Below are 26,152 nucleotides of genomic sequence, written 5' to 3'. Positions count from 1 at the left end.
ATCGGGCTGAAACTTTTCTAAAGTTCTTCTTTTTATTGCAGGCAGTATATAAGTCGGAACCAGCCGGATCGGACAACCCATAGAAACTATCGGGGAAAAATTTTTTTAAAAGTTATATCTTTGGTGTTAAAACAAAAAAGTACACTGACTTTAATAAAGCATTTGAATCTGTAATACACGTTCTTACCTCTAGGCTTGTGTCCCATAAGGGAGACGCTACTTTTTACCTAATTTATACAAAACTTTTCCTCTTCCTTGTGTTATCTACGCAGGATGTTAAATTATGGAGTACAAGAACTCTTCTTGCCAGCCCCACTTACAATCCGATTTTAATAATTTTCGACCATGGTGCTCTGTAAGGTAGTGACTTTTTGTTGTATGGACTCTCAATATGCGATGTACACGCTGAATCATGTCCCATTGGATTTTCGTCCATGATAAATAAAGCTGGGGGAGCGCTTGGTTTATTAAAAGGTGGTCAAAGAATTCTGATGATCTCTATATTTCTCAGACCTCAATTAATTCGCTTCTCCGCCAGATATTTTAGTATGGATCTCCAGTTCGGAATCCAAAAAAAAAGGAATTGATGATGATCGTATTGAATCTTTACGGAAGATCTTTTTACCACGTGCTCAAAGAAACTTTATCTGAGATGCAAACCTAATTTTTCTTGTTATAGTAACTTATTCTCCTAATTTTGCATGGATTTGGTTTTAATATTATTGATAACGTCGTCTTCCGTGCACTTAAAGATAATTTTTAGGGTATTATGTTCTGTATGTTAATAGACTTTAAGCTAATATGTCAATATATGACTGTGCCTTTCTGACGACGATTAATATTAAATTTTTTAGCTCTGAATAAGATCCTACGCGTTTTTTCTCCAACTTTATGTTCGTTCGTAGAGTGGGCGGACATGGCTAAATATACTACTTAAATGTGTATAAGATTCTTTCCTTTTGAAACTTTTCCAAAAATTATAACTCTAGAGGTTAGTTACACATATGACTTCAAATTGCATCCATTAGATTTTCCGTTCTTTATGGTAGGGTGCTTTAGGAACCGCCACTCTTTATTTTAAACGTCTCTGCTGTCCCGGCTTGCTGACGCTATTTGGTTCGGTGATCGTTTGGGACTTGTCGGAACCGCCAATGCAAACTAAACAAAACATCGACTATTAAACACACGATACTAAGCTAAGGGCGAGGGAGATGGAAATATGCTCTTAAAGTTTCCGAGATCTCAGCGTTCTTACGGACGGATAGACACACAAACAAACAGTCGTAGTAGTGATCCTGATCAAAGATACGAGTACATTATTATAATTTATGGAGTCGGAAACAAATTTTCCTACTTCAAATACACCGAAAAAAACGAACGAGAAACGAAAAATCCATTAACCTATTATTTTGTAATTCAAATCGTATTTCACACAAGACAGCATAACTGAAGAGGATAACTGCTGAAATGGCCATGTTCTTAGGGGAAGAAACAATTTGGCAAAGGCAGCACGTGCGCTTGTGATTTGTGTGTGTTAGCCGAGATGACACCCATTTGGGACAGTCAGTCAGTTGTGGCCGCTCTTCTTGTGCTGCGCCTGCTGTGTGTAACTTTATAGCACCTCAATGTTTGTTGCCACTTTTCCACACAATAAAAAGGCTTTCTGCCCCTCTTGCCTAAAAAGCTGTCCAATGTAGGCCAAAACTTCATCGTAAGTTGGCTCCTTCTCAAGAGTCTTAATGGGTTTGTTGCAGCCGCATGTCCCAGCAATTTATCGTCGGTTAAATGGCAGAGAATTAAGTTCCCGTCCCCGAAGCTGTGCCGTTCTTTTATTGTATATTGATAATAATGACGGCCCTCAAAAAATAAGTAATTTCTCCATTAATTTTTATCGTACAAGGGCAGCTGTTGGGTATTTCTTATTGAAACTAAATAAACATCCGAAATTTACCAGCTGCCGCTTTATAAATTCTCAAAAGAAATTGATATTTTGCGCTTGAATTTTTTAATTTGCTGCTGATATAAATATTCTATTATTGCAATAGTAAGTAGTTGATTAAGTACCAACAATAGTTATCCAAATGTAAAATCTTCCACAAAAACGTATGCAACAATAACTTTACAAATTTAAAACAAAGTGTAGTTTTAGATTGAGACAATGATTGCGCTTGATTCTAGATTATTAAAATATCAAAAAACAATTCGCAATTCGATATTTGGGGAAACGAAAATCATATACAAAATTATATATAAATATTTAATTTAAAAAAATATATATCGATGTATTGATATTATGATATAGTATCGACAGCCCTTATTACCATGTCAAATTGTTGTATCTATGTATTTAATATAATTGATAGAGATCAATTTTATAGCTTTATATATATTAACAAAAATTTGTGTATGGTCCATTTTTCATAAGAGGACCAATAGATTTTGTTGCGTTTATATATTCGTGATGATGTTTTCTAGTTGAGTCGGTCTAGCCATGTTCGTCTGTCCGTGTATACTCTGTGATACTAATCTATTTTCGTACGCAGTGCAAGTTTGTTAGGCGTGCCCACTCTGACCTCCCAAAACGGTGGCTACTACAGTTAGGGTACTAAAAAAATATTAACTGACATGCATTGTTACAGTTAATACTTATCGAATGACTAAAAAAGATGCCCACCCTGAAAGCAACAAAGGCTCAAAACGCTTAAATCTGTGTGCCGCCCACGTGACAGAATATTGAAATCGAGGGTATGATGCACCTTGAAATCTGTGCTCTTTATGTCTCTTTTAACAAGGGACTTTAAAGGAATTACTTTTAGTTATACGGCAGAGCTAACTGTTATAGAATGCTCAATCACAAAACGCCGTCCGAGAAAAAGATAATGCCACGCCTACTCTAACGCCCACAAACGCCCGTAATGCTCAAACCTCTCTAGCGCCCACAAATTGTTTAAAGCAGACAATTCATTAGAAAGTTACATATTAACAAGTAAAGTGCGCAGTCTCGGAAACATATAGATATCCGAAACATGCATATATCCATCTCCCACACTAAGCTATGTAAGGAATATATAAAGCGTTCTTTCTTTTTTTTTCTCTGTAAAATTAATGGCAAAGGTTAAATCGAAAACAAAAGCAAGGCAATATCTATGAGTTTGACTTCAAAAACTAATTTTAATTGAATGATCCGATTTAAACAATTGTTGGCATGTACTCTGGTATTGCTAATCAAAAGAAAAATCCATTACAGTTTCACAAAATGGTAATAGTAAATGGTAGACTGTCCGTTAGTGGCTGTTAGAGTGGACGCTACGCAGGAAGACCAAAGATCTGCAAGTTTAAGCTCAACAATCTAGGTCTTATACTATAGATTCCGAGATCTCAGTGTCATTCGGACAGACATACATGGCTAGCGCAGCTCGGCTAGTGATCCTCATCAGGAATATATATACTTTGCATAGTCGTCTACGACGTGTAAGGTTACTGTTATCCCTTACTCATTGTTAACCCTTCGACAAAAGTAAATGCAATACATCAGAAGTCCACATAAATAGCTTCATCCTCTCCAAGCAGACAAAGAAGTCACCACAAAAAACGAATGGAAAGTGTCGTAGATATGCGCACTCCTCCATCCAAATTATTAACATGCGAATACGTTTATAAAGCTGTTGTGCGTAGCGAGTTAGAAAGCAAACAAAGATACATACATCGGCAAAAATATACAAGCTACAAAAAAGGTCGCTTGAGTTGAATGGGGATAAGCCAAACATCGGGCCCTTACACAGGGGGAGGTGGCAGTATCTTTCCTTCCTCTGCTCGCTGGAAAATCCAAAGAGGCTGGCAAATGTCAAATATTTGCTGAGCTGTGATTAATGTTGATTCTTTTTTTGGCTCCTTTGCATAACATTGCGTCAGAGGGCAGCAGCACTCACCTGTAAGTAAATGCCAAGGAACAAAAAATAAATCAAGCAAACGAGAACGGAAACGCGCAAGGAAAACTAATTTTCCGCTGCTTGACAAAAATAATGTATGCGTATGTATTTCCTTTGCTTGCCAAATTAATTAAATTGATTGAACGTTAAACAATTGGTCCGCGCCATAAAACGAAACACAAACAATAAAACCAAAATAAAGTACAGTTTCCATTTCCCCTTAATTTCCAAGGTGCACTTAGCAGCCAACGGCTCAGGGCGAAAGTTGACTTAGAGCAGCACAAGGGAACCAAGGGGTGTAATACCAAAAGGGCTCCGTGTACGATGGCTGGTCACGTTGTGTCAATAGACTTCCGAAATGCACTTCGATCCCAAATTGTTGCAGTTGTGTTAACAATTTGCTGCGTTACCCGAACATCCGATGCCTCTGACCGTCTGCTTTCCTTGGACACGAAGGAAAAAAGTTTTTCGAACTTTAGAACAATTTACTGGAGACCAAAGAAACAATAGGGCAAAAACCAATGGTTGTAAGCCATTCCTTTATACAACAAGGTTTTTTACATATACGTCAACAATGAATAACTGATTTAAATTTGTATTTTTCTAGTATTACACCTCTTTAATGATGATGGCTTTTTAAAAGAAAGTATTAATAAATTAATTAGTTAAGTAAGAATGTGCTCATTATGATTATCATAATTTTGTTGTGCTGGTAGATCTTAGAATTTCAACAATAGTTTATAAGCTTAAATCGACTTACAAATTGTAACTTTACCAGACTCACTCTCAATGAAAAAATCATGCATACTGGCAAGGAATGTCGATGTCAAATACCCGTTGCTCAGCTAATGCATGCAAAATTTTGGCATGTAAATAGATATTGATAAATCCAAATCCCACATTTTTTCACTTTTAAAGTTAAGGCTCTAGGCCAGCGTTATGGGTGTTAGACTAAACTTTGCAACAACTCCCACTTTCTACCTAATATGACCAATTCCAAAAAATCGTCGTCACTTTGCTTAATAAGGGAATTTGTCAATTTTAAGGATTGAAAACAAAGAAAAAACAACAAAATTATCAAAAATCATCGAAAACTTTCCCTGACGCTTTGTGTTTTTCTGATTGCTTCCTGCGTTACCAATGCTGTTTCTTTGTTGTTGCTTTTGAATATAAATTTTTGCACAAAACTGTATGTGTCCAAGCTGCCGACACAAATTTTCCCAAACAATTTTCAATTTATTGCGTCTGTAATAATAATGATGCAGCCAGGGAGCCATACAAACGGCAGCTGACTGCCATGCTCAAATAAAACCGACAAATGAGTTTAAACAGATGAAGAAAAGATAACCAAATGCCGGCCTAGTAAAAAGGTCAAAAAGTACAAAGGCCAACTTATAGATAGGTCTTTCCCAGCCATCGACTATACCGAACCCCCGTACCCTTTTAAATGTCAATGAAAAATCGAATTTTTCCGTCCAACCCCCAACAGGCAAGGACCTTTTATGCTTGCGCACGACGATGATTGTTATGGAGGGGCACGAAAATGAGAGGAAAATATGCTGGAGTCGGGCAGAATTATTGATTTCAGTCTGCTGTCTGCGTATGAACTGCTCTATACTCTGACGTGATTGAATTGTCAACGGTCAAGTGTCGTGTTTTTTGTGCGCCATCGGAGCGTGTATTAGTTAATTTGGGAAATCATAGGCAAATTCATGTGCATTATTTAGTAGCACCAAATCGATTTAATTTTCATACAATACCAATCAAGTATTTCAACGTTTATTCATTGGAATATATGTATAATTTCGGGTCTCTGGTTTTGAATAGTAAACGACTTAAAGATTTGCTGTAAACTTATTTCTTAGCCCATTTAAATTACCGTTATAAATCAATTCCTTTAATAAACTGATCCTTAGTATTCACAGAATGTAGGAGAAATAAAAAAAAAATGATGTTTTTTATTTGACATTCGTTAAAACGTTAGCTACTATCTCAAGTAAATTGGCAAGCAACAAACATGCTTAGATACATACATAAAACAAGAAAGAAAACAGAGTTCAGCTAGACGAAGTTTCTATGCCCTTGCAGATGGTTCCCTTGGAAGCATTCTTGGTCAAGAGCTTTCCCATCTTTAGAAATCAAACTAATTTAAGAAATACCCGTTTTAATGTACTACCGTATTAGTTTGCAGAAAACAAAAAAAAAACGGTTTCGTATTGTTTTGACATTATCCGATCCTTTCTATGGCAGCTATAGGATATAGACGTCCGTTTTTGTGTAAAATTGTATTATAAATTTTGGAATATTAAACGAATGATATTTCTAAAAGAAAAAGTTAATATGTCAAAAAACACCCAAGTTATATATTTGTTTGTATTCAAACTTCGGCTTGTTTAAGTTAACTTCCTTTCTTGAATTTAGACAAGTTTTTAAAAAATCCTTTGAGAACTATACGATATAGTTGTCCCATAGGGCTCGTTCTGACTTAAATACTATCTGCAATAGAAGTAAGATATTTAGAAAGGTTGTACTCCAATAGCCTAGAAAGAAGTTTGTTAAATGGACTTGTCTAGTGTTGCTGTCCAAGAGGAAATACAATATACTTATTGGGGTCGGAAAACTCTCTTTATTATGTTGCAATCTTCTGACTCAAATTATTATACCCTCTGCAAGGATATAAAAATAATTTTCTCAAAAGTTCTCAAAACGCACGTGGCCAATCCGAATCCCAGTCTCGCGGTAGAAGCGCACAGTCGGTGGGCCCTAATCTCATATTCGTAGTGGGAGCGCTTAAACGCTGCATACCTAGACTTCATCTCCAATTTCATCTTTCGTCGCTGGACCCAGAGAACAGTAGAAGTAATAGTTTATTTTGGCATATAGTTTGGCAAATTGCCGATAGCCTAAAGCCACAAGGAAAATTGTTTGCTTTCATTGAACGAGTACAATTTTATACAAATAATATTGGCAAGATTATTTTATTACATTTACCACATTTAACTTAACAACATTTAGCAATAGTCTGATACGATTTTAGATGTACATTTTTTGGCGAGCTTTGCAGATTAATTTGACAAAACTTTTAGGGTATGCCATTTCAACATCTTAGTATTTTTGAACAAGTTGTGGGCTTTAATCGTTTAAAAGAAAAAATATTGATACCATAATTGAAAGCCGATGAAAGCGGAATAATTCAACAAAATTTGTAGGGTATGCCTTTTTTAAATCCTAGTATTTTTCACCAAATTATGCATTCCACGCAAATTTTTATAAATTGTTTAAAAGTCAAATCATCTATAACACGATCATTGGAAATATGCCTAACATTCAATTCATCTTGCAGATTACGTCATCAAATATCATAATTGATTACGGTCTAGCTCTAGCTGGAATCACAATTTAATAAACTTTATTAGGTATTGATATTTCGGCTGATACAACGATTTTGAATAGATGTATATATTTTGAAATTTAAGCATTGGGACTTTCGATTAAACTTATCATTACGTTTGTCTTTCCGCAACAAGATAGTCCCACAATTAGAGCGCGTATTGAATTTGGCAACAATGGGCTATGAGTAATTTTTCGCTCCATCCCGCTCACCACAAATTTTATTGACATATTGAGCTTTAATTTGTCTGCTTTGCTTTATAAATCGAATTTTTGTTTTATGCTGTTGGTGTTGTTGCTGTTTTATTTTGCAAAATTTAACCACTACTATGAAAAATACTATAAATATTTGTGTATATATTCCTTTATATAAGGGTACAAGGGTATAACCCTTACAGAGGGTATAATAATTTTAGCCAAAAATTTGCAACGCAGCGAAGGAGACGTTTCCGATCCCATTAAGCATATATATTTTTGATCAGCGTGTCGATCTAGCCATGTCCGTCTGTCCGGCCGTCTGTCCTTCTGTCTGTCCGTTTCTACGCAAACTGGACTCTCAGTTTTGAATATATCGGGCTGAAACTTTCCCAAAAGTCGGAACCAGCCGGATCGGATCTTAGGATTTATGGGGGAAAAAATTTTAAAAAAATTACATCTTTGGTGTTTTTTAACATATAACCTTCTAAGCTAAGAAATAACATTTTTTAATTAGTTCTGAATTTTGAATTAAATTTTATCAAAATCAGACGACTCTATCTTATAGCTGTCATATGAACGATCGGAAAATTAGTCCGAAAACATGAAATAAAAATTATATTTTTGGTGTTTCTTAACATTTAATTTTATAAGCTTGAAAATAACATTTTTTTATTAGTTCTGAATTTTGAATTAAATTTGATTAAAATCGGACGACTATATCATATAGCTGTCATGGGAACGATCGGATAATTGCTGGGAAATTATGTGAAAGAAATTATAGTTCTGGCGCTTTTTGACATATTATCTTATAATATTGGGAATATATATTTTTATATTTTGAAGAATTTCGAATTCAATTTAATAAAATTATTGATTATTTTTTACAACTGCAAGGGTATATAAACTTCGGCTTACCGAAGATAACTTCCCTTCTTGCTTTTTCATATTTTCCCACTAATATTCCGATCGTTTTAATGGCAGCTATACGATATATTCGTCCCATTTTTATAAAGTTTATTTTGAAATTTAAAATTAAATAAAACATGTTATTTCCAAGCGTCGGAGGTTATTTTAAGAATTTCGAATTCAATTTAATAAAAATAGGACTACTCTAATATATAGATGTAAAAAAATGGTTTGAAAAAAAGAATGAAATAATTTTTTTTTTTAATATCACTGAAGTCAGCAACAATCCTTTAGAGTTAAGAGTTTTAAACGTGGAGACAAAGAAATTAATCCGCTAGATGCAACACGATATTGAATATTCGCATTTCATTGATTAGAAAAATCGACATCAGGCTGATGATATATAAGCTGATAGAACTTGGAAAAGTGACGTAAAAAACCGTTCTGCTGCTGGGTTTGTGATAAACGATATGAAAACGAAAACTAAACTAGGTCTAGGTATGACTAAGAAGAACAAATCCCATCGTCGACGTCTTAAGAGAAAATGAGTTGTCAATAAAAAAACAGAGTCGACGGCCACAAGCAAAAAAAAACATTCGCAAGCATGAGTCAAACGAGAAAAAGTATCGATAAATTCAGATGTCACAACAATTAATACCATTAAACTTTCATTGAGGTCAACGACGAAATACCCCAAATATCCCGAGGGTGATACCATTACCAAATATAGGTGGATTCCTGGCGTTGAACCCGATTTCGACTGCACTTGGGGTACTTGTGTTCTTGCTATTGGTGGATTAGCTATTGTTAAAGGCATAAACGTCTTAAGGAAGCTATATACTGGAAAGTGTTTCCACAAAATTTACAAATAATCACACCCATTTCGTTTGTTTATACTAGTATATTGTTTTTCGTTTTATTAGTCTTGATAAAATTTGAGGCTAAAATTATTGCCATCAGTTCTTTGTTATAGAATTTGAAGTTACCCTGCGAAACGTGCTCCACCGCTGTCTTAGACAACGAATTAAAACGTTCTTGTAGGACAACAACGTTCCTGCCAGAACGTTTTAATTCGTTGTCTAAGACAACGGTGCTGAACTGAAGCATTTCTTATCGGGATTGGTTTGTTGAATGGTAGCGACTTCACACTCCTTATAGGTGGCGAATAGACGGCTCATTCCGTTGCTTATATTGTCCAACTATAACGTTTATAGGGCGAGCTACATATGATTTGCTCTTGTGCTGCACGTTCAGAATGTATATCAATTTTAGAAAAACAAAACATGAGATCTGACAGTTTCTTTTTTGCGATAGCTGCCTCTTTCTGCTGGGTTGGGGTGCAGGGAAAGTTCTGGAAAAAATATTTGCCAGTAGATGTTTCTACAAAGTATTTCACTGCGGAGAATGTTATACAACATGTTCCAGAATCCGGAAAAAAAGTGTTCCAGAACCCGTATATCCTACCTACTTAAATACATTGAAAGGTCGTTCGAAATTAATAAAATTAAAGCCAAATTAATTCCTGTAACATGAGTAGAACCCAGAACATGGTCACAATGGGAAGAACATCTAAATTAAGACGCCATTCGTTCATGGATAGATTGCTCAAAAGCTTAATATAAACAATATCGACACTTAGCGGCTAAGGAATCCAAGGAAGCCCAGCTATACCAAAGCGGAATTAGCAGTCTCACGACCTGCTAAAGAACACATTTTATTCAAAGTTTTGACCGTGTCAGACACAGTCGACCCTTCTCCTTCACTGCGTGGTAAACTTTTGACTGAAATCATTATACCCCCTGCAAGGGTATAAACACGTAAAAAAATTATAACTTTGATGTTTTTTAACATAAAACCTCCAACGCTTGGAAATAACATTTTTAATTAGTTTCGAGCTTTAAATATAATTTGATCAGAATTTTATCATATAGCTGCATAGGAACAATCGGAAAATTGATGGGAAAATATTATTAAAAAATTATAGTTTCGGAGTTTTTTAACTAATTTTATATTCTTGGGAATAACATTTTTATATGTTTAGGAATTTTGAATTAAATTTAATAAAAATCGGACAACTCACATATAGCTGTCAAAGAAACGGTCAGAAAATAATTTAAACATTTTTTTTTTTATTTTACGGAAGCTAGCAACTATCCTTAAAAATGTAACATGGTGTTACTAACGTTGATTATTTATTTTAACTTTAAGGGTATACAAAGTTCGGCTTGCCGAAGTTAACTTCCTTTTGTTGTCTTGAGTTTGCCTTCGAAATGTCGTTTAAGTCTCCTCACCTAAATTCTCAAGATGGAATATAAACTCAGTTTTTCATTGTTAACTGCCAAGTAGACTTTCTCCTTTTTGTCTCCTCACTCCTCACGCAAGGTAGCTGAGCACTTAGGTCCCTGTTTTGATTTTAATTTGCAGACCACAGTTAAAAAATGATTTGAAAATGTAAATCTGTAATAAATAGATGTACAACGGCAAAACTTTTTTTGCAAACAACTTTTTTTTGTAAACAAAATTTATGCTAGGGGTCGGAAGCTCTCGGTTGTTCATTTTTACCATATCACAGCAAGAAACTTCGGAAATGTATAACAATAGATATTAAACATTGAACTTATCTCGTATTTACAGATCTCCAGCAATTTTCTCCCATCACTAGAATCAATTTCCCTGGCCGTGCAAAGCATTTCCACTAAGTTGAACTGGTCGCAGGTTGATATTTATGTCGGCGGTAAGTTAATACCACTTTTACCTTACTCCTTTTTCGATTTTTTCCGAACAATTATAATCACACTTTCTATACTTTTAAACGGTCTTTACTCTAAATTTAAATAAGTGGTTATCACCAGTTAACAAGTTAAAGCAACATTTTTCTTTTAGTCCAACTATAACTTTTGCTCTAGTCTTAGCAAATCTTTAGTTTGTAGAATAAGGGAGATGGAGATGTAAAAGCAGCAATGAGAGATTGTAAAACGCCTACGGCTTTATGATAGAAAACAAAATTTAACTGAAATTTATTTTTCCCACAAACGGCTCAAACGCTTAAATCTGTCTGCTGCCCACAAAACATATACTGAAATAACGGGTAGGTGGCGCTCTACAATATCGCATTGCTGCTTATATATCTCCATTTCCCTTTTGCTCCTTTAAGCTAAGTAACGGGTATCTGATAGACAAGGCACTCGACTATAGCGTTCTTCCTTGTTTTAGCTGAATTTATACAAGTACACTGTTTTCTGCGTCAGATGCAATAGATGGTTGGCTAAGTGTTAAGTAAACACATTTGGCACAGAGTTCAGACAGCAATGGTTGGGCGTCAGGTGGGTATTCCTCCCCCACGCCCATTTTAAGCAAATATGGGGTCATCCGAAATCATAAGGTAATGAGAAGAAGAACGTGGGCGAAGGGTGAGAGCGTGTAGCTTGGTGTGGGCCACTCTAAATACACGTGTGCGTATACGCAATGCAATTAGTGGTGACATTATAATGATTAACGCAGAGTGGGTCTGCTTGCCGAGTGTTTGCACAAACGCTGACAGGCACAGGAAGACAGCGCGATGTGGGAATAATATGAAAGGCGGGGAAAGGAACAGGACACCGCTAAGTTGACACTGCATTTGAAACCTAATTAGGTGACCGACGCCAGACAGGAAAACTCCCAGCCAGTGACGTCGGGGAAAATATCTCGCACGTTGCCCTATTAGTTTAACAAATTTCAGTTGGGAGCCGCCGACAACCAATTTCAAGTTAATCCAGCACTGAATAATCTGATAGAAAACTATTTGGTCTTAGCGGAAACTTTTGAAAATGTAGTTTTTAACACCGTTAAGGTTTATTATTAAGGTTGTTATTATACATAAATAAAATTGATATTAAAAAGGGCTATTTTCCCAAATTTAATATCGGTGATTTAGGGTTTTCTAGCTTAGCTAGTACTCATTTAAATGTAAGTGCGTAGAAGTAAAAGTAAAAGTGCTGAACACAGTTCCAACACCAGTATCCATAAAAAGTAGTTTGCAATTACAAAAACGCTTAGTGTGTTACACTTGTGTGTAAATATTGGAGTAAAATACTGCACACAAGAAAATTTACCAATATTAAACGGTTAAACGGTCACCAACCATCGAATTTTCAACGGTACTCATCATATATTTATACTCTTGCAGAGGGTATAATGATTTCAGTAAGAAGTTTTCAACGCAGTAAAGGAGTCGTTTCCGACCCCATGAAGTATATATACTCTTGATCAGCATCACCAGAGGAGTTGATCTAGCCATGTCCGTCTGTCCGTCCGTTTTCACGCAAACTAGTCTCTCCATTTTAAAGCTATCGGGCTGAAACTTGCCAAAACTATCGAGGAAAAAAAATTTAAAAAAATTAAATCTTTTGTGTTTTTTTAATATATAACCTTATACGCTTGGAAATAACTATTTTTAATTAGTTCTAAATTCTAATTTAATTATATCAAAATCGGAAGACTATATCATCTAGCTGTCATAGGAAAGATCAGAAAATGGAAATGGGTTGGAAAATAATATGAAACAAATTATAGCTACGGTGTTTTTTGACATAATATTCTATAATATTGGGAATACAATTCTTTATATTTTTAAAATTTTCGAATTAAAATTAATTAAAATAGGACGACTCTAACATATAGCTGCCAAAGAAACGGTCAGAGAAAAATGAAATAATTTTTTTTGTTGATATCACTGAAACAATCCTTCAAAATTGCACATGGTGTCACTAACGTTAATTATTTCTTAAACCTGCAAGGGTATTCAAACTTCGGCTTGCCATAGTTAACTTCCTTTCTTATTTTTAAACTTTTTTTCATATTTCTGCACACATACTTTCAGCTAGTGTTGAAGTATTTTGAAGACTTTAGAAAATATATGTTTTGAGCAAAATATTTTGTTCTCTGCGTTTAGCTTCGGAGCCTTGGTGAAAGAGGCGTTTGACTCAGTTGGGAATTATAGTCAAAGCAGTGGATATCCTTTGTGAAGCTATTATTGTTACTGCATACTTTTGTTAGGAAGATTTTACGTTAAGAAATACGATATATGTAAAGATATTCTAAAAGTTATTAACTTTTTAACGAAGAATGGCTTAAGGGTTGTAAAAAACTTTAAAGTAATGGTAATACCTTGTTGTCAATTGCACAGCGCTCGAGATATGTGGCAAAATGTCAAAATACGTGTTTAACTATCCTTAACCCAGTTTTGAGGAAAAAAATTTGCACTTAATTGCTGTGACTATTGAACTATAAACCTACAATAGTTCAATCATAAAATGTTGTGCATAAAAATAGTTTTGCATTCAACTAAATATATTTTAATTGAAAATACAACTGCCCTTGCTCAGTTATTCTTAACATTCTACTAGGACTCTAACAATAATTAGGAAACATGCAACGTCTATGCCTATTAAAACGCAATAAATTTAAATAAAACTATTTGGGCAACGCCTTGAATCTTTGGTCTTATGACGACATTACTAGGATCTACATTCGCCTTTGCTTATGTTTTATTTTACCCTTATTAACAGCTTGTGCCTTATGCTTGGTTTCCATTGGCCAGCATTTGCTTTGATGGAATTGACTTTCACTTTGACTATGTCTAAAAACTGAAGGAACCATGCAATTCAATCATGTCCTACTGTAATCTTTGTACTTTTTGCGCAACAAACTGACGAAGCAACAACACAAAAAAGTCAATCAATGGATCATGCTGAGCAAGTTTTCTGCTGAAAGATTGTATTATGTAAATTGTGTATACGAATAAAAGCATTTTTTTAAATGTAATTGCATTTTGATTGACTGTATCAAATTTTAAATATAACAAGAAAGAAAATTAACTTCGGCAAGCATTGCAGTTATAAAAAATAATCAATAAATTTATTAAATTGAATTTGAAATTTTTAAAAATATAAAAATGTATATTCCCAATATTAATAAGATAATATGTCAAAAAGCCCCAAAGCTATAATTTGTTTCACATTATTTCCCAACAATTATCCGATCGTTCCTATGACAGCTATATGATATAGTCGTCCGATGTTAATAAAATTTAATTCGAAATTCAGAAGTAATTAAAAAATGTTATTTTCAAGCTTATAAGGTTATATGTTTAAAAACACAAGAGATATAATTTTTATTTCATGTTTTCCTACTAATTTTCCGATCGTTCCTTTGGCAGCTATATGATATAGTTGTCCGATTTCGATTAAATTTAATTCAAAATTCAAAACCAAATAAAAAATGTTATTTCCAAGCGTAGGAGATTATAAGTTAAAAAACACCGAAGGTATAATTTTTCAATATTATCTTACCACAAATTTTCCGATTGTTCCTATGGGAGCTATATGATACGGTCGTCCGATTTTGATAAAATTTAATTTGAAATTCAAAACTAATTTAAAAATGATATATCCAAGCTTAGAAAGGTATATGTAAAAAAAACACGTAAGATCTATAAGATATAGTTGTCCGATCCGGCTGGTTCCGACTTATATACTACCTGCAATAGAAAGAAGACTTTTGGAAAAGTTTCAGCCCGATGGCTTTAAAACTGAGAGACTAGTTTGCGTAGAAACGGACGGACAGACGGACGGACAGATCGACTCGACTTGTGACGCTGATCAAGAATTTATATACTTTATGGGGTCGGAAACGTCTCCTTCACTGCGTTGCAAACTTCTGACTGAAATCATTATACGCTCTGCAAGGGTATAAAAAGGTTTAAGAAAAATTAAAAATGTAAAAAGTAAGCTGTCCGCGAAATTATTTTCTTTTTTTTTGCATTTGTGCCATAGTGCTTGGGTAATTCAGGACTTTGGCTTTCCCATCGAGGGAATCAGTACAGTAAAATACAGTTGCTCGCAGCTTATTTCGTGCAGTTACCTACAAAAGTTCTATTCGTTATAATATAAAAAACAATTATTTAAAAAACAAAAGTTATAGCCTTTTCCACACCGTAGCTTATTTCGTGCAGTAGATTCTACTTAACTTATTATTTGTAATTTAACAGCTAATATTTTGTATGTTTTTCTTCCTGGTTCAGGAAAGCTTTGACGTTTTCTCATAGAGGAAACTAACTTTTAAGTGGTTTCCGCTGGAATTTTTTTTCAAGTATTCCAAAAGAACTGTTTTCAGATCGTTTTTGTTCGAAATTTTTCTTTTCCTTATAGCGATTTCCAATGCATCCGATAATTTTTCGATCACATAAGAGCAGTTTCAAATAACCCTGGTAAAATCGAAAAGGATTGCGTATGCCATTTTTTCAACAGTACGCAGTAGGTTATTTAATAAAATGTTGAGGTACATTATGCCATCTAAGATTCCATTCAGGCCCAAACCATGTCGTGACCCCCGCCAACTCCGACCAAAAACGCCGCCACACAAATTTTCGTCCATCTGAAGGAAATTGTAAAGATTGACACGCTAAAAATATGTGCGTCTTTGTAAACTTTAGCCGAGCAGCTATATTTTTCTTACTCATAAATGGCTTCTTCCGCTACTCGATCATGTAGTACTTTCATCCTCTGCAGCTATTTTTGGAGTCGATAGCTTGGGGTTATCCTTAATTTTCCGGACAATACGGAACTCTTCTAGGTCGTTGAAAATTTCATTTGGAGCTTTTCGGTCTTGCGGTCCTCTCGAACAAACCTTTGGATGATGCCTTGTACTGTTCTGCGGCTTAGGGATACGATTTCTGCAATGACTTATCCACTTTTAAAGTGTTTAAGCACAAGTTCTCGCTGCTCAATAGTTGTGCGCGGTGCCATTTCGGTAATTCCCCTGTATCTCTTAATATTAGTATGACCAAGCTCGTAAACTCATTAAATAAGTATTAAGTATTTTAAATTATCAAATAATAAAAAAAAACTTGCGATTTTTAAGGCTGAATGTTCAATTTTTTTACTTAAAACACACTTTTTGTTTTTATAAAATAACTGGGTTGTTTTTATGATTAAGTAAATCGCTTTCGTTCAATGAACATGTTAAAACGCCCTATTAAAATACTACATTTAAATTGTTCTGGTATCTTTCTTAGTTAAGCAGCAATAAAGATTTAAACTTCTTAAAGCTAACTGCACGAAATAAGCTACAAACCACTGTATGTAATCGTTTAATTGAAAGTTGAATGGGGCTATTTGGTAGACCTGTTTCTAGCGCTTTGGAGTAAACCATGTCCTGAGATGTGTTAAATGATCAAGTAGCTAAAGCGAAGAAGACATAACGAGTTGTTTGAGAATGTAGGAGGGAAGTTTGACTCTTTGGCGCTCGTGCCCAATTTTCGACCGGATCTTATTATTAAGCTCCATGTAAATGAGGCTTTGTCATACTTCCTTCAGTTGGCGCATTGCACAGGTCAGCCATCAGCCCTTAGAGAATTTATAAAGATTTCAGCCACAAGTTGGCAACGTAGGGAAGGAGACTTTTCGACCCCTTAGGGGGGAGCCAGAGTTAAAATCTTAAAAAAAGGGATTTTTATTTCAACAGTCTGGTTAAGCGTTTCGCTGAGGCGCCTCAAGGGTACATATGTCGTTCGGCAGGAAAGATTTAGCTCGCAATAACCATCCGAAGCAAGCAAAACCAAAAAATTATATATTTGTAATAGTAAAGCTTTTGGTTAAACGTTTAAAAAATAAAAAAAAAGTGACCACTTCAAAACTTTTTTGAATCACTTTAATTTACTTTAGATTGTTAAAAAATCGGGTTAATCATTCGTCTAAACATTTTTTTGGTTCAACTAGAAGATCATTTTTTTTCAAATACAATAAAGGGTGTCTCGATCGGATTGGACATTAACTTTTTTCCCTATCATTCCCACCAATTAGGTAAAATTGTAAAAATGAAAAACCGAGAAATCTCACGTCAAAGTTTTGGGGCCGTTTGTTAACCTGCCCTAAGCTTTCTCGCTGTTTTTCGTAACTTTAAAAATACTTGGAATATAAATTTAAATTCAACTGTGTTATTACAATTGATTGGAAAAATTTAAAAATTATTTTTTTTAAATGCTAAAGTGTACTCCGCTTTGCTGCTTACTTGAACCCGAAACCTTTTCCATCTAAAACAAACATCAACATATAGTCTATCGAACAACATAACAACCATGATTCCCAACACGTTAGAAAAATATTGCATGTTCGATAGCGAAACCTAACCAAACAATGCCACTATTTCGTGCCAAATAACATTTTCCATAGTATGTAGAATTCCGTTGACACATATTTAGAATGAAATTGATCCTAAAAATTGTATCCCAACTTATTAGATTGACAGAATTTCAAAGGATTTTTTGGGTGCACAATGTGCACTCCACATACAGCAGCATCTACGAGTGAGCACACAGCTATTTAAATTTTGAGTCAAGCGCATGAATATTAAGATGCATAAAATGAAAAAGCACAAATGCAAAAAGCAAATGCAAATATGGGCTAGAAGAGTACTCATCTGGGTTCGTATGAGAGTGCCTGGTAGAAATACATGTATAAATGCAGCAGTCAGTTGGCGTTAAATATGCGCTTTTTCCATAGTCATTCCCCGATGGGAGCGTGTGTGTATTAAGATTAATTAAATAACCTCGCAGGAGTTTGCAATTAAAGTAAAACAAAAAAGAAAGAAATCTTCGACGTTTGTTTACCCCTGCATTTATAAAAAATCATTAATGTTAGTAACAACGTGATTGTTATTGTTTTCTAATAATTATTTCATTATTATACCCTTGCAGGGGGTAGAATGATTTCAGTCAGAAGTTTGCAACGCAGTGAAGAAGACGTTTCCGACCCCATAAAGTATATAAATTCTTGATCAGCGTCACTAGACGAGTCGATCTATCCGCCTGGCCTTCTGTCCACCTGTCCGTCCGTTTCTCCCATAGGAACTATCGGAGAAAAAATTTAAAAATGAATTATATATTCGGTGTTTTTTAACATATAACCTTTTGCCCTTGGAAATAACATTTTTTTAATTGGTTTAGAATTTCAAATTAAATTTTTATCAAAATCGTACGACTATCATATAGCTGCCATAGAAACAATCGGAAAATTAGTCGAAAATTATAAAAAAATTGTTATCTTTGGTGTTCTTTAACATATAGCCTTCTAAGCTTGGAAATAATATTTTTTAATTAGTTCTGAATTTTGAATGCAATTTTATCAAAATCGGGCGACTATATCACTATAGTTCTGCGTGTACGAAAATTCGCAGAACATTTTACCACACAATTTAAACTTGAATGCGGCACTGTCGGAATAGAAAGAAAAAGAAAATCGTGAGACGCGTGTACTTAGCTAAGCCTCCAGCTGAGGCATCGCAGGCCTCCAAGCCTCCGTTTCCATCTTCGTCCTTCCAGTTTCTGCTGCGTTGCGTAATTGCACAATTTTGAACTTGGGCAAACATGAACTTAGGGAAGGAACTCCGCGACACGCACCGGCCCTTTGATAAGGCCAGGTGATACGCTTTGAAAGGTATCACAAATTTTACAAATGTAAATTATGTTTTTACACTACATACAGTACCGAAAAAACTGCACCATTTCTTTAATATACAGGATAGTTACAGACTTAGGTTTTCTGCTTAATAACCTTGAAGCTGAATTTCTCAGCATTTCGTGGAGTGGGCAACACTTTCTTTCGTTTTATAAAATTATTCTTCCTCTGTTACAATTCATTTTCTCATCTTAAATCCTAATCCCTATATTCATATTGGAGCTATAAAATAAAGTGCGTTAAAAATTTCAGTTAAAATTGTTTTTTTTTTCATGAACAGGGACATACGGACATTGCTAGATCGATTTGGAAGTGATTTTAATCAAGAATATATGTTTTTTTGATCGATTCGGGCCATTTTTACTATAAAATAGTTTATTTTACATTTAGTTTTTGGTCGTTTTTTGTAGGTTAACTAGACAATGATTTTGTCTTTGTGTACTAAAGGGTAATGCATCATTAGCCCGTTTTTGTTGTCATACATACACATAATTTGTTAAAACAAGAATCGGTAGTCAGATTGATTTGAATCTTCCGTCTTCAAAACATCGGGGCAGATACTACATACACCTTGGAAATTACTAGAGCATTTTTACAATATTCCCTGTCAATATATTTTCGTTTGATTATTTCGGTAACCGAGATGCAGAACTCCGGACGCGGGGCCGACCACTTCAACTTTATCACGCGGACGGATCGAAAAAGTCTGCATACGCAGATCGGCCTCTTGGTGACCAAAGCAAAACAGGTGGCCGCAGCCGAGCTTCAGGAACGCAGCCGAAGGCTAAAAAAAATGCTGGATGAGGAGGACAAGCGCTACGAAGAGGAGTTCTCAAACACGGTGAAGACCCGAATCGACCAGGATATCAAGGAACGGAAGGAGCACCTGCACGCCATCAAGGAGCAAGTGGCCAAGCAACAAAAGAAGTTTCTGGAGGAAAAACACATCCAGCAAGTCATGCTCGATTGTTATGAGATTCGGGAGGCCCTGCGGCAGCAAGATCTCGTGGAGACAAAGATAGTCCAAGAGGAGCAAATTTTGGATAACCAGCGGAAGAAGCATCGTGAGTGCCAGCAGGATCAGTATTGGCTAGAGCTAAATCGCCGCCGATGGGCCCAGTTTGACTGTAACCAGGCGGAGGAGAATCTGCGGCGCCATCAAATGCAGGAACACGTTAATCATGTCCTGGCCATCCAAGTGGCTGAGAACGAGGAGAAACGCAAGAAAGCAGAGGCGGAGAGGGACGAGGAAGAGCGGGTTCTAAACGCCCTGCTGGAGGAGATCCGCCTGGAGGAGTTCGAAAAGGAACACCAACCCGCTCCCGTGGATCAGCTCGCCTACCAGGCCGACCTGCTCAAGGAGATCGAGCGAAAGAGGTGCGCCCGTCTGGCGGAGTGGGAGGCGGACAAGGCTGATCACCTGGCCTTTTGCCGGGAAACGGAGCGTCTAGAAGCGGAGGCTCGTGCCAGGATTGCTCAGTCTAAGAAGGACCTCAACCGTGCTACCTTGGAATACCTGGCCTACCTCCGACGCATGCAGTCGCTTGAACTTGGAATCGAGAAAATGATGGACGAGCGCACCGCCGATCTCTACCAGCTAGACATGTGCACAAAGGTCAACATCACCGAAAGGGTACGGGTGAAACGGGAGGCTGCGGAGAAGTGCTACGACGCCCTCCGGAAGCAGGTCTGCGAGGACTACGAACGCAGAATCCGGTCTGATGCTGAACTTCGGGAGAACAAAATGATGGAGAACCGATTTGTTCATCCGGAAGTCACTCATCAAATGATTGTGTGCCGCCAGATCCGATACAAGGCGGATTTGGATGCACAAATCAAAGAGATGAAGCGCATCCAGGCGGAGGAAGAGAAACGATTTGACAGTCGCCTGATGGCCGCTGTTGACAATCCAATTGCTTGCAAAAGATTTGCTAAAGAGATTCTGGAAAAGGGCATTGATTACTTGGCTCCGCATCCCAACTGGAGGGTTATGGCCTGCAATCCTACTAAGTACATACTCAGACCGCCGACCACGGAGCAGGAGTACAATGTCAGAGTTGCCGATGCCAGTGTGGACAAGTGCCCTTGTCCCAGGGAAGCCCGAAAGTACTGCGGATTCATGACTGAAGTCGGTACACTGGATGTGCCCCCTGAGGGACCCAAGGTCCCAGTGAAGCGGAGTGCGATTGAGCCGGCCCAGGAACCACAAAAACCTGGATTCCGTAACTGCCGTTGCAAATTTTATTAGAGCAAAAGTATTTTTAAAGTAAATTCTAATTTGGTTAGAAGCTAAGAACTTGAAGCTATTAAAGGGAACACTTCTATCATTCTAAACTAGCACACATTTTGTGGTATCGAAAAACGAAACCAATCGAACCAACTTTTCCTACCCTTTTGTTTCGGCTACATACATATAGTACACACACATAATTTGAACTTACAAGTACTGAACTGAGTTTTCTTAGCCCATTTAGAACATATTTTGGAGGACTTTCAAAAATGGAAATGTTTGTCCCTTTGTAGGCTTGAATGAAACCCTTTCAGTTCTAGGGACTTGGTGTATTAAGGCTTTAGTTTCGAAACAAATAATTGTACTGTCATTAAAGGGAAAAATCAATATGCTAAGCACGTCTTCTTTTTAAATTTAAAACTATAATTCCCTTGGCATTTCTAAGCTTTAGATCTACATTAAAGTTAACGCTCGGGAGATATTGAGCAACAAAAGCTCCAAAACTATCAAAAAACTGTGGAACATTAACTAAATGAGAAAAGAGAAAGGAAGCTATCTTTGACAAGCCGATTTCTATACCCTACCAGGTAGTCCCCGTAAAAGCTTTGCGATTTAAAAAAAAAGCAAAAAAAAATATTAAGATTTTTTTCCTAAATTCTGAATTATTTAATGAGTAATATTGCAAAGAGAAGAAGTTTTTATGTCGCATTAAAATTTAAAGAAATATATATTTTTTATTAGACCCTCTGGTATACTAATATGAAATTATTTGTCATCTTAATAATCTTTAATATCAGTACGGCAGTACACGTACACTACTATACATATGGTCCAAGTAGAAGAAGATTGCATACCAACGATTTAGAAAGTTTAGTTTGTGAGAGTGAAAAAGTGAAAATTTAGAATATTGGAGCTGCTGGTGGCGATACATGCCGCCGGCTTTTCACCTAGTTTTATTCTATCCGAGAATACGCGTCGATAACTCATTTGTTAAAATCCGATGTCCCGTTTAAAAGTAATTCCAAAAAGAATATTTTCTTATTCCGAAAGTAAAAATGGGTCCTTTTGGGGGTCCTCAAATATGGGTGTATAAAGTATCTCGAGATAGAAAACTTTTGTTCTGTGACTTCTGGAAAAACCCGCTAGCTTAGCGGAAAATCAAAACAAATGTCAGTTTTGAAAGGCTAATAGTTTCCAAAAAGGTTATCCTATAGAGACGTGCTATAAATCTCTGGAAAGATAATTACATTTTCTAAATATAGTAAAATTGTCTGATTATAATAGATGTTGAGTTATGACAAAAAGTTTATTTTGATAACCTTTTTTGACTATTTTCTTAAATTTGATTGGAACAGTAATTTAAAAAGAAAAAATTCTTATGAGGTAATTTAAAAATTTATTTTACAAAAACTTCAGCAACCAATTCTATACCCTTTCAGGTCGTTCCCGTGCAAGCATTATAGGCCGAGAGCTTTCCGATTTTTAGAAAACTTGAAACGAACTATAGAAATGGTAGGATTCCTTCTCATTTCAATTTACTATCGTCTTTGGTTGCCTAAAACTAAACTTAACGGTATTTTTATTATTTTGAAACAAATTATCAAATCGTTCCTATGTCAGCTATAGGATGTAGTCGATTCGATTTGATTTGATTTGTTTTACTTTTTATTCAAAATTCTGAAATAATAAAAGAATGATATTCCCAAGAGTAGTAGTTAAAAAGTAAAAAATACCAATTTGATATCAAATCCCAACAACTTTAAGGAAGATAAAAATTGTGACGAACGCAATTTAACATAAATTAGTTCTTATTGAAATGTTATGACTAAAAATTATTTATTTTTTATTTATTTATTTAAAATTAAACGAATACAAGATCTAGAATGTATACTTAAATGTATGTATGAATGTAAACTATAAATGAAATACTAAAAAATACGACGCTCCATTTAAAAGTTGTAGCAAAAAAAAAAAAGTTGGAGGTCTTTTCAAGTGAAAATTGTATTTTGTTTTTTTATTTGACAGTATGTCCCAAAACGTTGTGTTAGGGTCCTAGAAATTTTAGGTAATGTTAATCAGCTTTATTCGAGCACTATTAGCTCTACAATTTTTACAAAAAATTCAGATTGTTAGGCAGGAAACAGTTTTTGTACGCCCGTAATTTGTAAACCAACAAACTAACTACTAAAGCTACAGACCGCCATATAGCGGTCAAAACATATATTGAATTACTATCCCCCTTGCTAACGTGAATTGTCAAAATTCCATGGTTTTTGTTTTTGGTTTTAGGAAAAAAACAAGATTTAGGGGAATTTTCCAAATGAAAATGTTTCTCCCTTTTCATTGTTTTTTTGTAAAAATCCATTTTTAGTTTAAAGGTATTGGAGAGATTTGTATTAGGTAGCTCGGATGGAAAATTTTGTTACTTCACTTTGGGAAAACCCCGATAAAATGTGTTCAGAATGAAAAACTCCACAGCTTTTGGCGGTTCGTGGACGTCAAGTGAGCGTGGCCAACTTTTTATATCAAGGAATAGGTATTCAGGATACAAATGTATAAACAAGGCGTGCAATTTTGTTTTGATTACGAATATCTATCTTCATGCAAGTGTGCAATTGTGAACAGTTGCTTAGCTGAATATCTCAATATCTATTGACTTCTTACTCAGCTAAGACCGGATATTTATTGGTCGAAGGCATCGACTGTTGCGTTTTCTCTTACTTTATTTGTATCGGTTGGACCGAACCGCAAAACTCGATTGAAATGACTCATTATAAACCCAGCAGTTCATGTGGGTGCTAAAGGGGGGTGGATTAGGCAACGTCCAGGACACACATGACCCGTGATCATTAAGCACCACAAAAACGCAATTTAATTTCGACATCCAACGCCTTATTCACCCCACACCCTTCCCCTCTATGTATTTTGCAGACGACAACTGGGGCCTAGGACTGGCATTAGCTGCCAACTTGCATGTACCGTATCGCATTGAGATTCGCAGGACAATACGTGACCTGCATTCAAAGGATAACCCGGGCAAAGGTGAGTATTGCTTTGGTTGGTCCCTGGTAATTCTGCCGTGAGCCAAAAGCAGACATTTTTAAAATTACAATTTTATGTAGCATTTTTTTAAACTTTTGATACATCCATTCTTCAGCTCCTGTAGTCCAATTGACTTCAATTTTTGTTTTTTTAATTAAGCTGTCTTCATCCTTAATCCTGATACAAGTGTTTACTTATTTGTTGAATAGAAACTATTTGTAAACCAATGTTTCACACTAATCGAAAATGTACAAAAAATCTGTTTGATTTATAAAAAAATGCTAAGTCGTTTGACCTTAACTTTGGAAATAACTAAACCTGAAAAGGTGTCTAAATTTCGGGTTTCCGAAGTTTTGACACCTCCCTGCGACAAATGCTTATTGCACTTTGGTTCGCTTTCAGCCATCATTATCACTGCCCCGCTGAACGATGCGAGTGCCATACGTATGCTTACCAGCATTGAGGTGGCGTGGGCGAAGCAGGCCCAGAAGGATGCGGTGGATTCGGGGCCCTCCAGACAGAACACCAAAATTCTGCTTATCGACATGGCGGCCAGCTCGTTGGACATCCAGCATGGGTTCTACAAATGTTTGGCACGGATCAGTGGGTCAGGAAAGGGCAGCTTCGGAGGCAACTCGTCCTATTCGGCCGGAATGGTCCGCAGCAATCTGTTGGTGCTGACTCTGCTAAGCGATAGACATCGACACTTTCTGAATGCGGCCGGGCTGATGGCAACAATGCAGAGTTTTCGCCCGCCCCTCGGAAATGTTGAAAATCGAAACATCACGGCACCACCGCCCAGTGGCCATCGCAATGCCAGCCTGGAAAAACTGTACCCGTATCGCAACCTCCTTCCACTCTATGATACGGTTGTAGATACTGCCACCCAATCGAATACACTGGATGCGAGTCCCAAATACGATTTCGTGGTGCTGGACATCGTTTGGGATGTCAATACAACCGCATACAAGTGGCGACCTCTGCTCATCCTGGAGAGAGAAAGGGGGAGTCGTAAGCGTGGGCCAGGGGGCGGAGCGAGTGACTCCTACATTACCCACTCCGTACAACCAGGATACGACGAGTGGCTGCTGGTCAGCAGCGTCCTTTTGTGGCAGTGTGGCGCCATCTGCTGGACCATCGCGGCGATCTGTGTGTTCCTACTTGTCGTTATTGTGGCGGGTATTGTGGCTGCAGGGATTGCTATGAGGTAAGTAGATAGACAATTAAGTATACAGCCTTCGGACGGGACAACCTCAGAATTAGCAACTATTCCTAGAAAAACATCGACGAAACAACAAAACAAAACTGTTTATATATTTATACCCGTTGCTCGTTTTATAAGCGCATGTAAAATTGTAAAAAATGTGATCTGTTTCGGCCGGTGGCCAAGGTTTAAAGTACCCGCACACTGACACAGCGTGTCACCGCGTGAATGCTTGAAGAAGCGTTTCAGTGGCGCTTGCCGCGCCGATACCTTTTATTCTCGAAATCTTATAACAAGGAACTGCTGATAAGCTGGACATTTTTCAATTGTAGAGCTTGCACAGTAGAATGGAATTGACAATAAGTATTTGATTATTAAGTTTGTCCAAAACCGTTATTTAGGGCCCTTGTTGAAGATGCAATCATCTCCAGATTTTTACCCCGTTAGGAGATGTTTTCCTTTGATATATTTTTGACATAAATTAGCAGATCGGTCCAATGGCTACGGCTACAAAGTCGTTCGATTCTTTTAAGTTTTACTTGAAATTATGAAATATTAAAAGAATGATACTATTAAGAGTAGAAGTTAACATCTATTGCTCTATTACTATACCCTTTGTCCCCAGATTCGTCGGAAAGTTTGTAAGAGTAGGAAGCGTTTCAGAACTTTCGTATAAACAGTTTACCCTGTTTAGTTATTATATTACCTTATTAATATTACAAAAGTTGAAAACAAGTCAAAGCTCTTTTTAAATGTA

At 36.3% G+C, this 26,152-nt stretch overlaps 2 protein-coding genes across 6 annotated transcripts in view; both read left to right on the top strand.

The window, feature by feature from the left end:
* The window catches only part of LOC108024967 (uncharacterized), a 54,078-nt gene that overhangs the window by 20,901 nt on the left and 7,025 nt on the right, over nt 1–26,152 (top strand). For all 5 annotated transcript variants that reach the window (XM_050889514.1, XM_017095209.3, XM_017095206.3 and 2 more), the window contains 3 exons: nt 11,058–11,157; nt 24,081–24,191; nt 24,594–25,398. In XM_050889514.1, coding sequence (XP_050745471.1) covers nt 11,058–11,157; nt 24,081–24,191; nt 24,594–25,398 — 1,016 coding nt within the window. The remainder of the gene's footprint in view (nt 1–11,057; nt 11,158–24,080; nt 24,192–24,593; nt 25,399–26,152) is intronic.
* LOC108024969 (uncharacterized) lies at nt 19,446–21,256 on the top strand. Its single transcript, XM_017095212.3, has one exon. The coding sequence runs from the start codon at nt 19,563–19,565 to the stop codon at nt 21,165–21,167; it is 1,605 nt and encodes a 534-aa protein (XP_016950701.1). The 5' UTR covers nt 19,446–19,562; the 3' UTR covers nt 21,168–21,256.

Source organism: Drosophila biarmipes, chromosome 3R (assembly GCF_025231255.1).
Source record: "Drosophila biarmipes strain raj3 chromosome 3R, RU_DBia_V1.1, whole genome shotgun sequence".
NCBI lineage: Eukaryota > Metazoa > Arthropoda > Insecta > Diptera > Drosophilidae > Drosophila > Drosophila biarmipes.
This window is presented reverse-complemented; position numbering and strand designations above follow the sequence as displayed.

Bases quoted from the DNA above. Each gene is read 5' to 3' on its own strand.
- LOC108024969 (XM_017095212.3), top strand. From the start codon at position 19,563: ATGCAGAACTCCGGACGCGGGGCCGACCACTTCAACTTTATCACGCGG.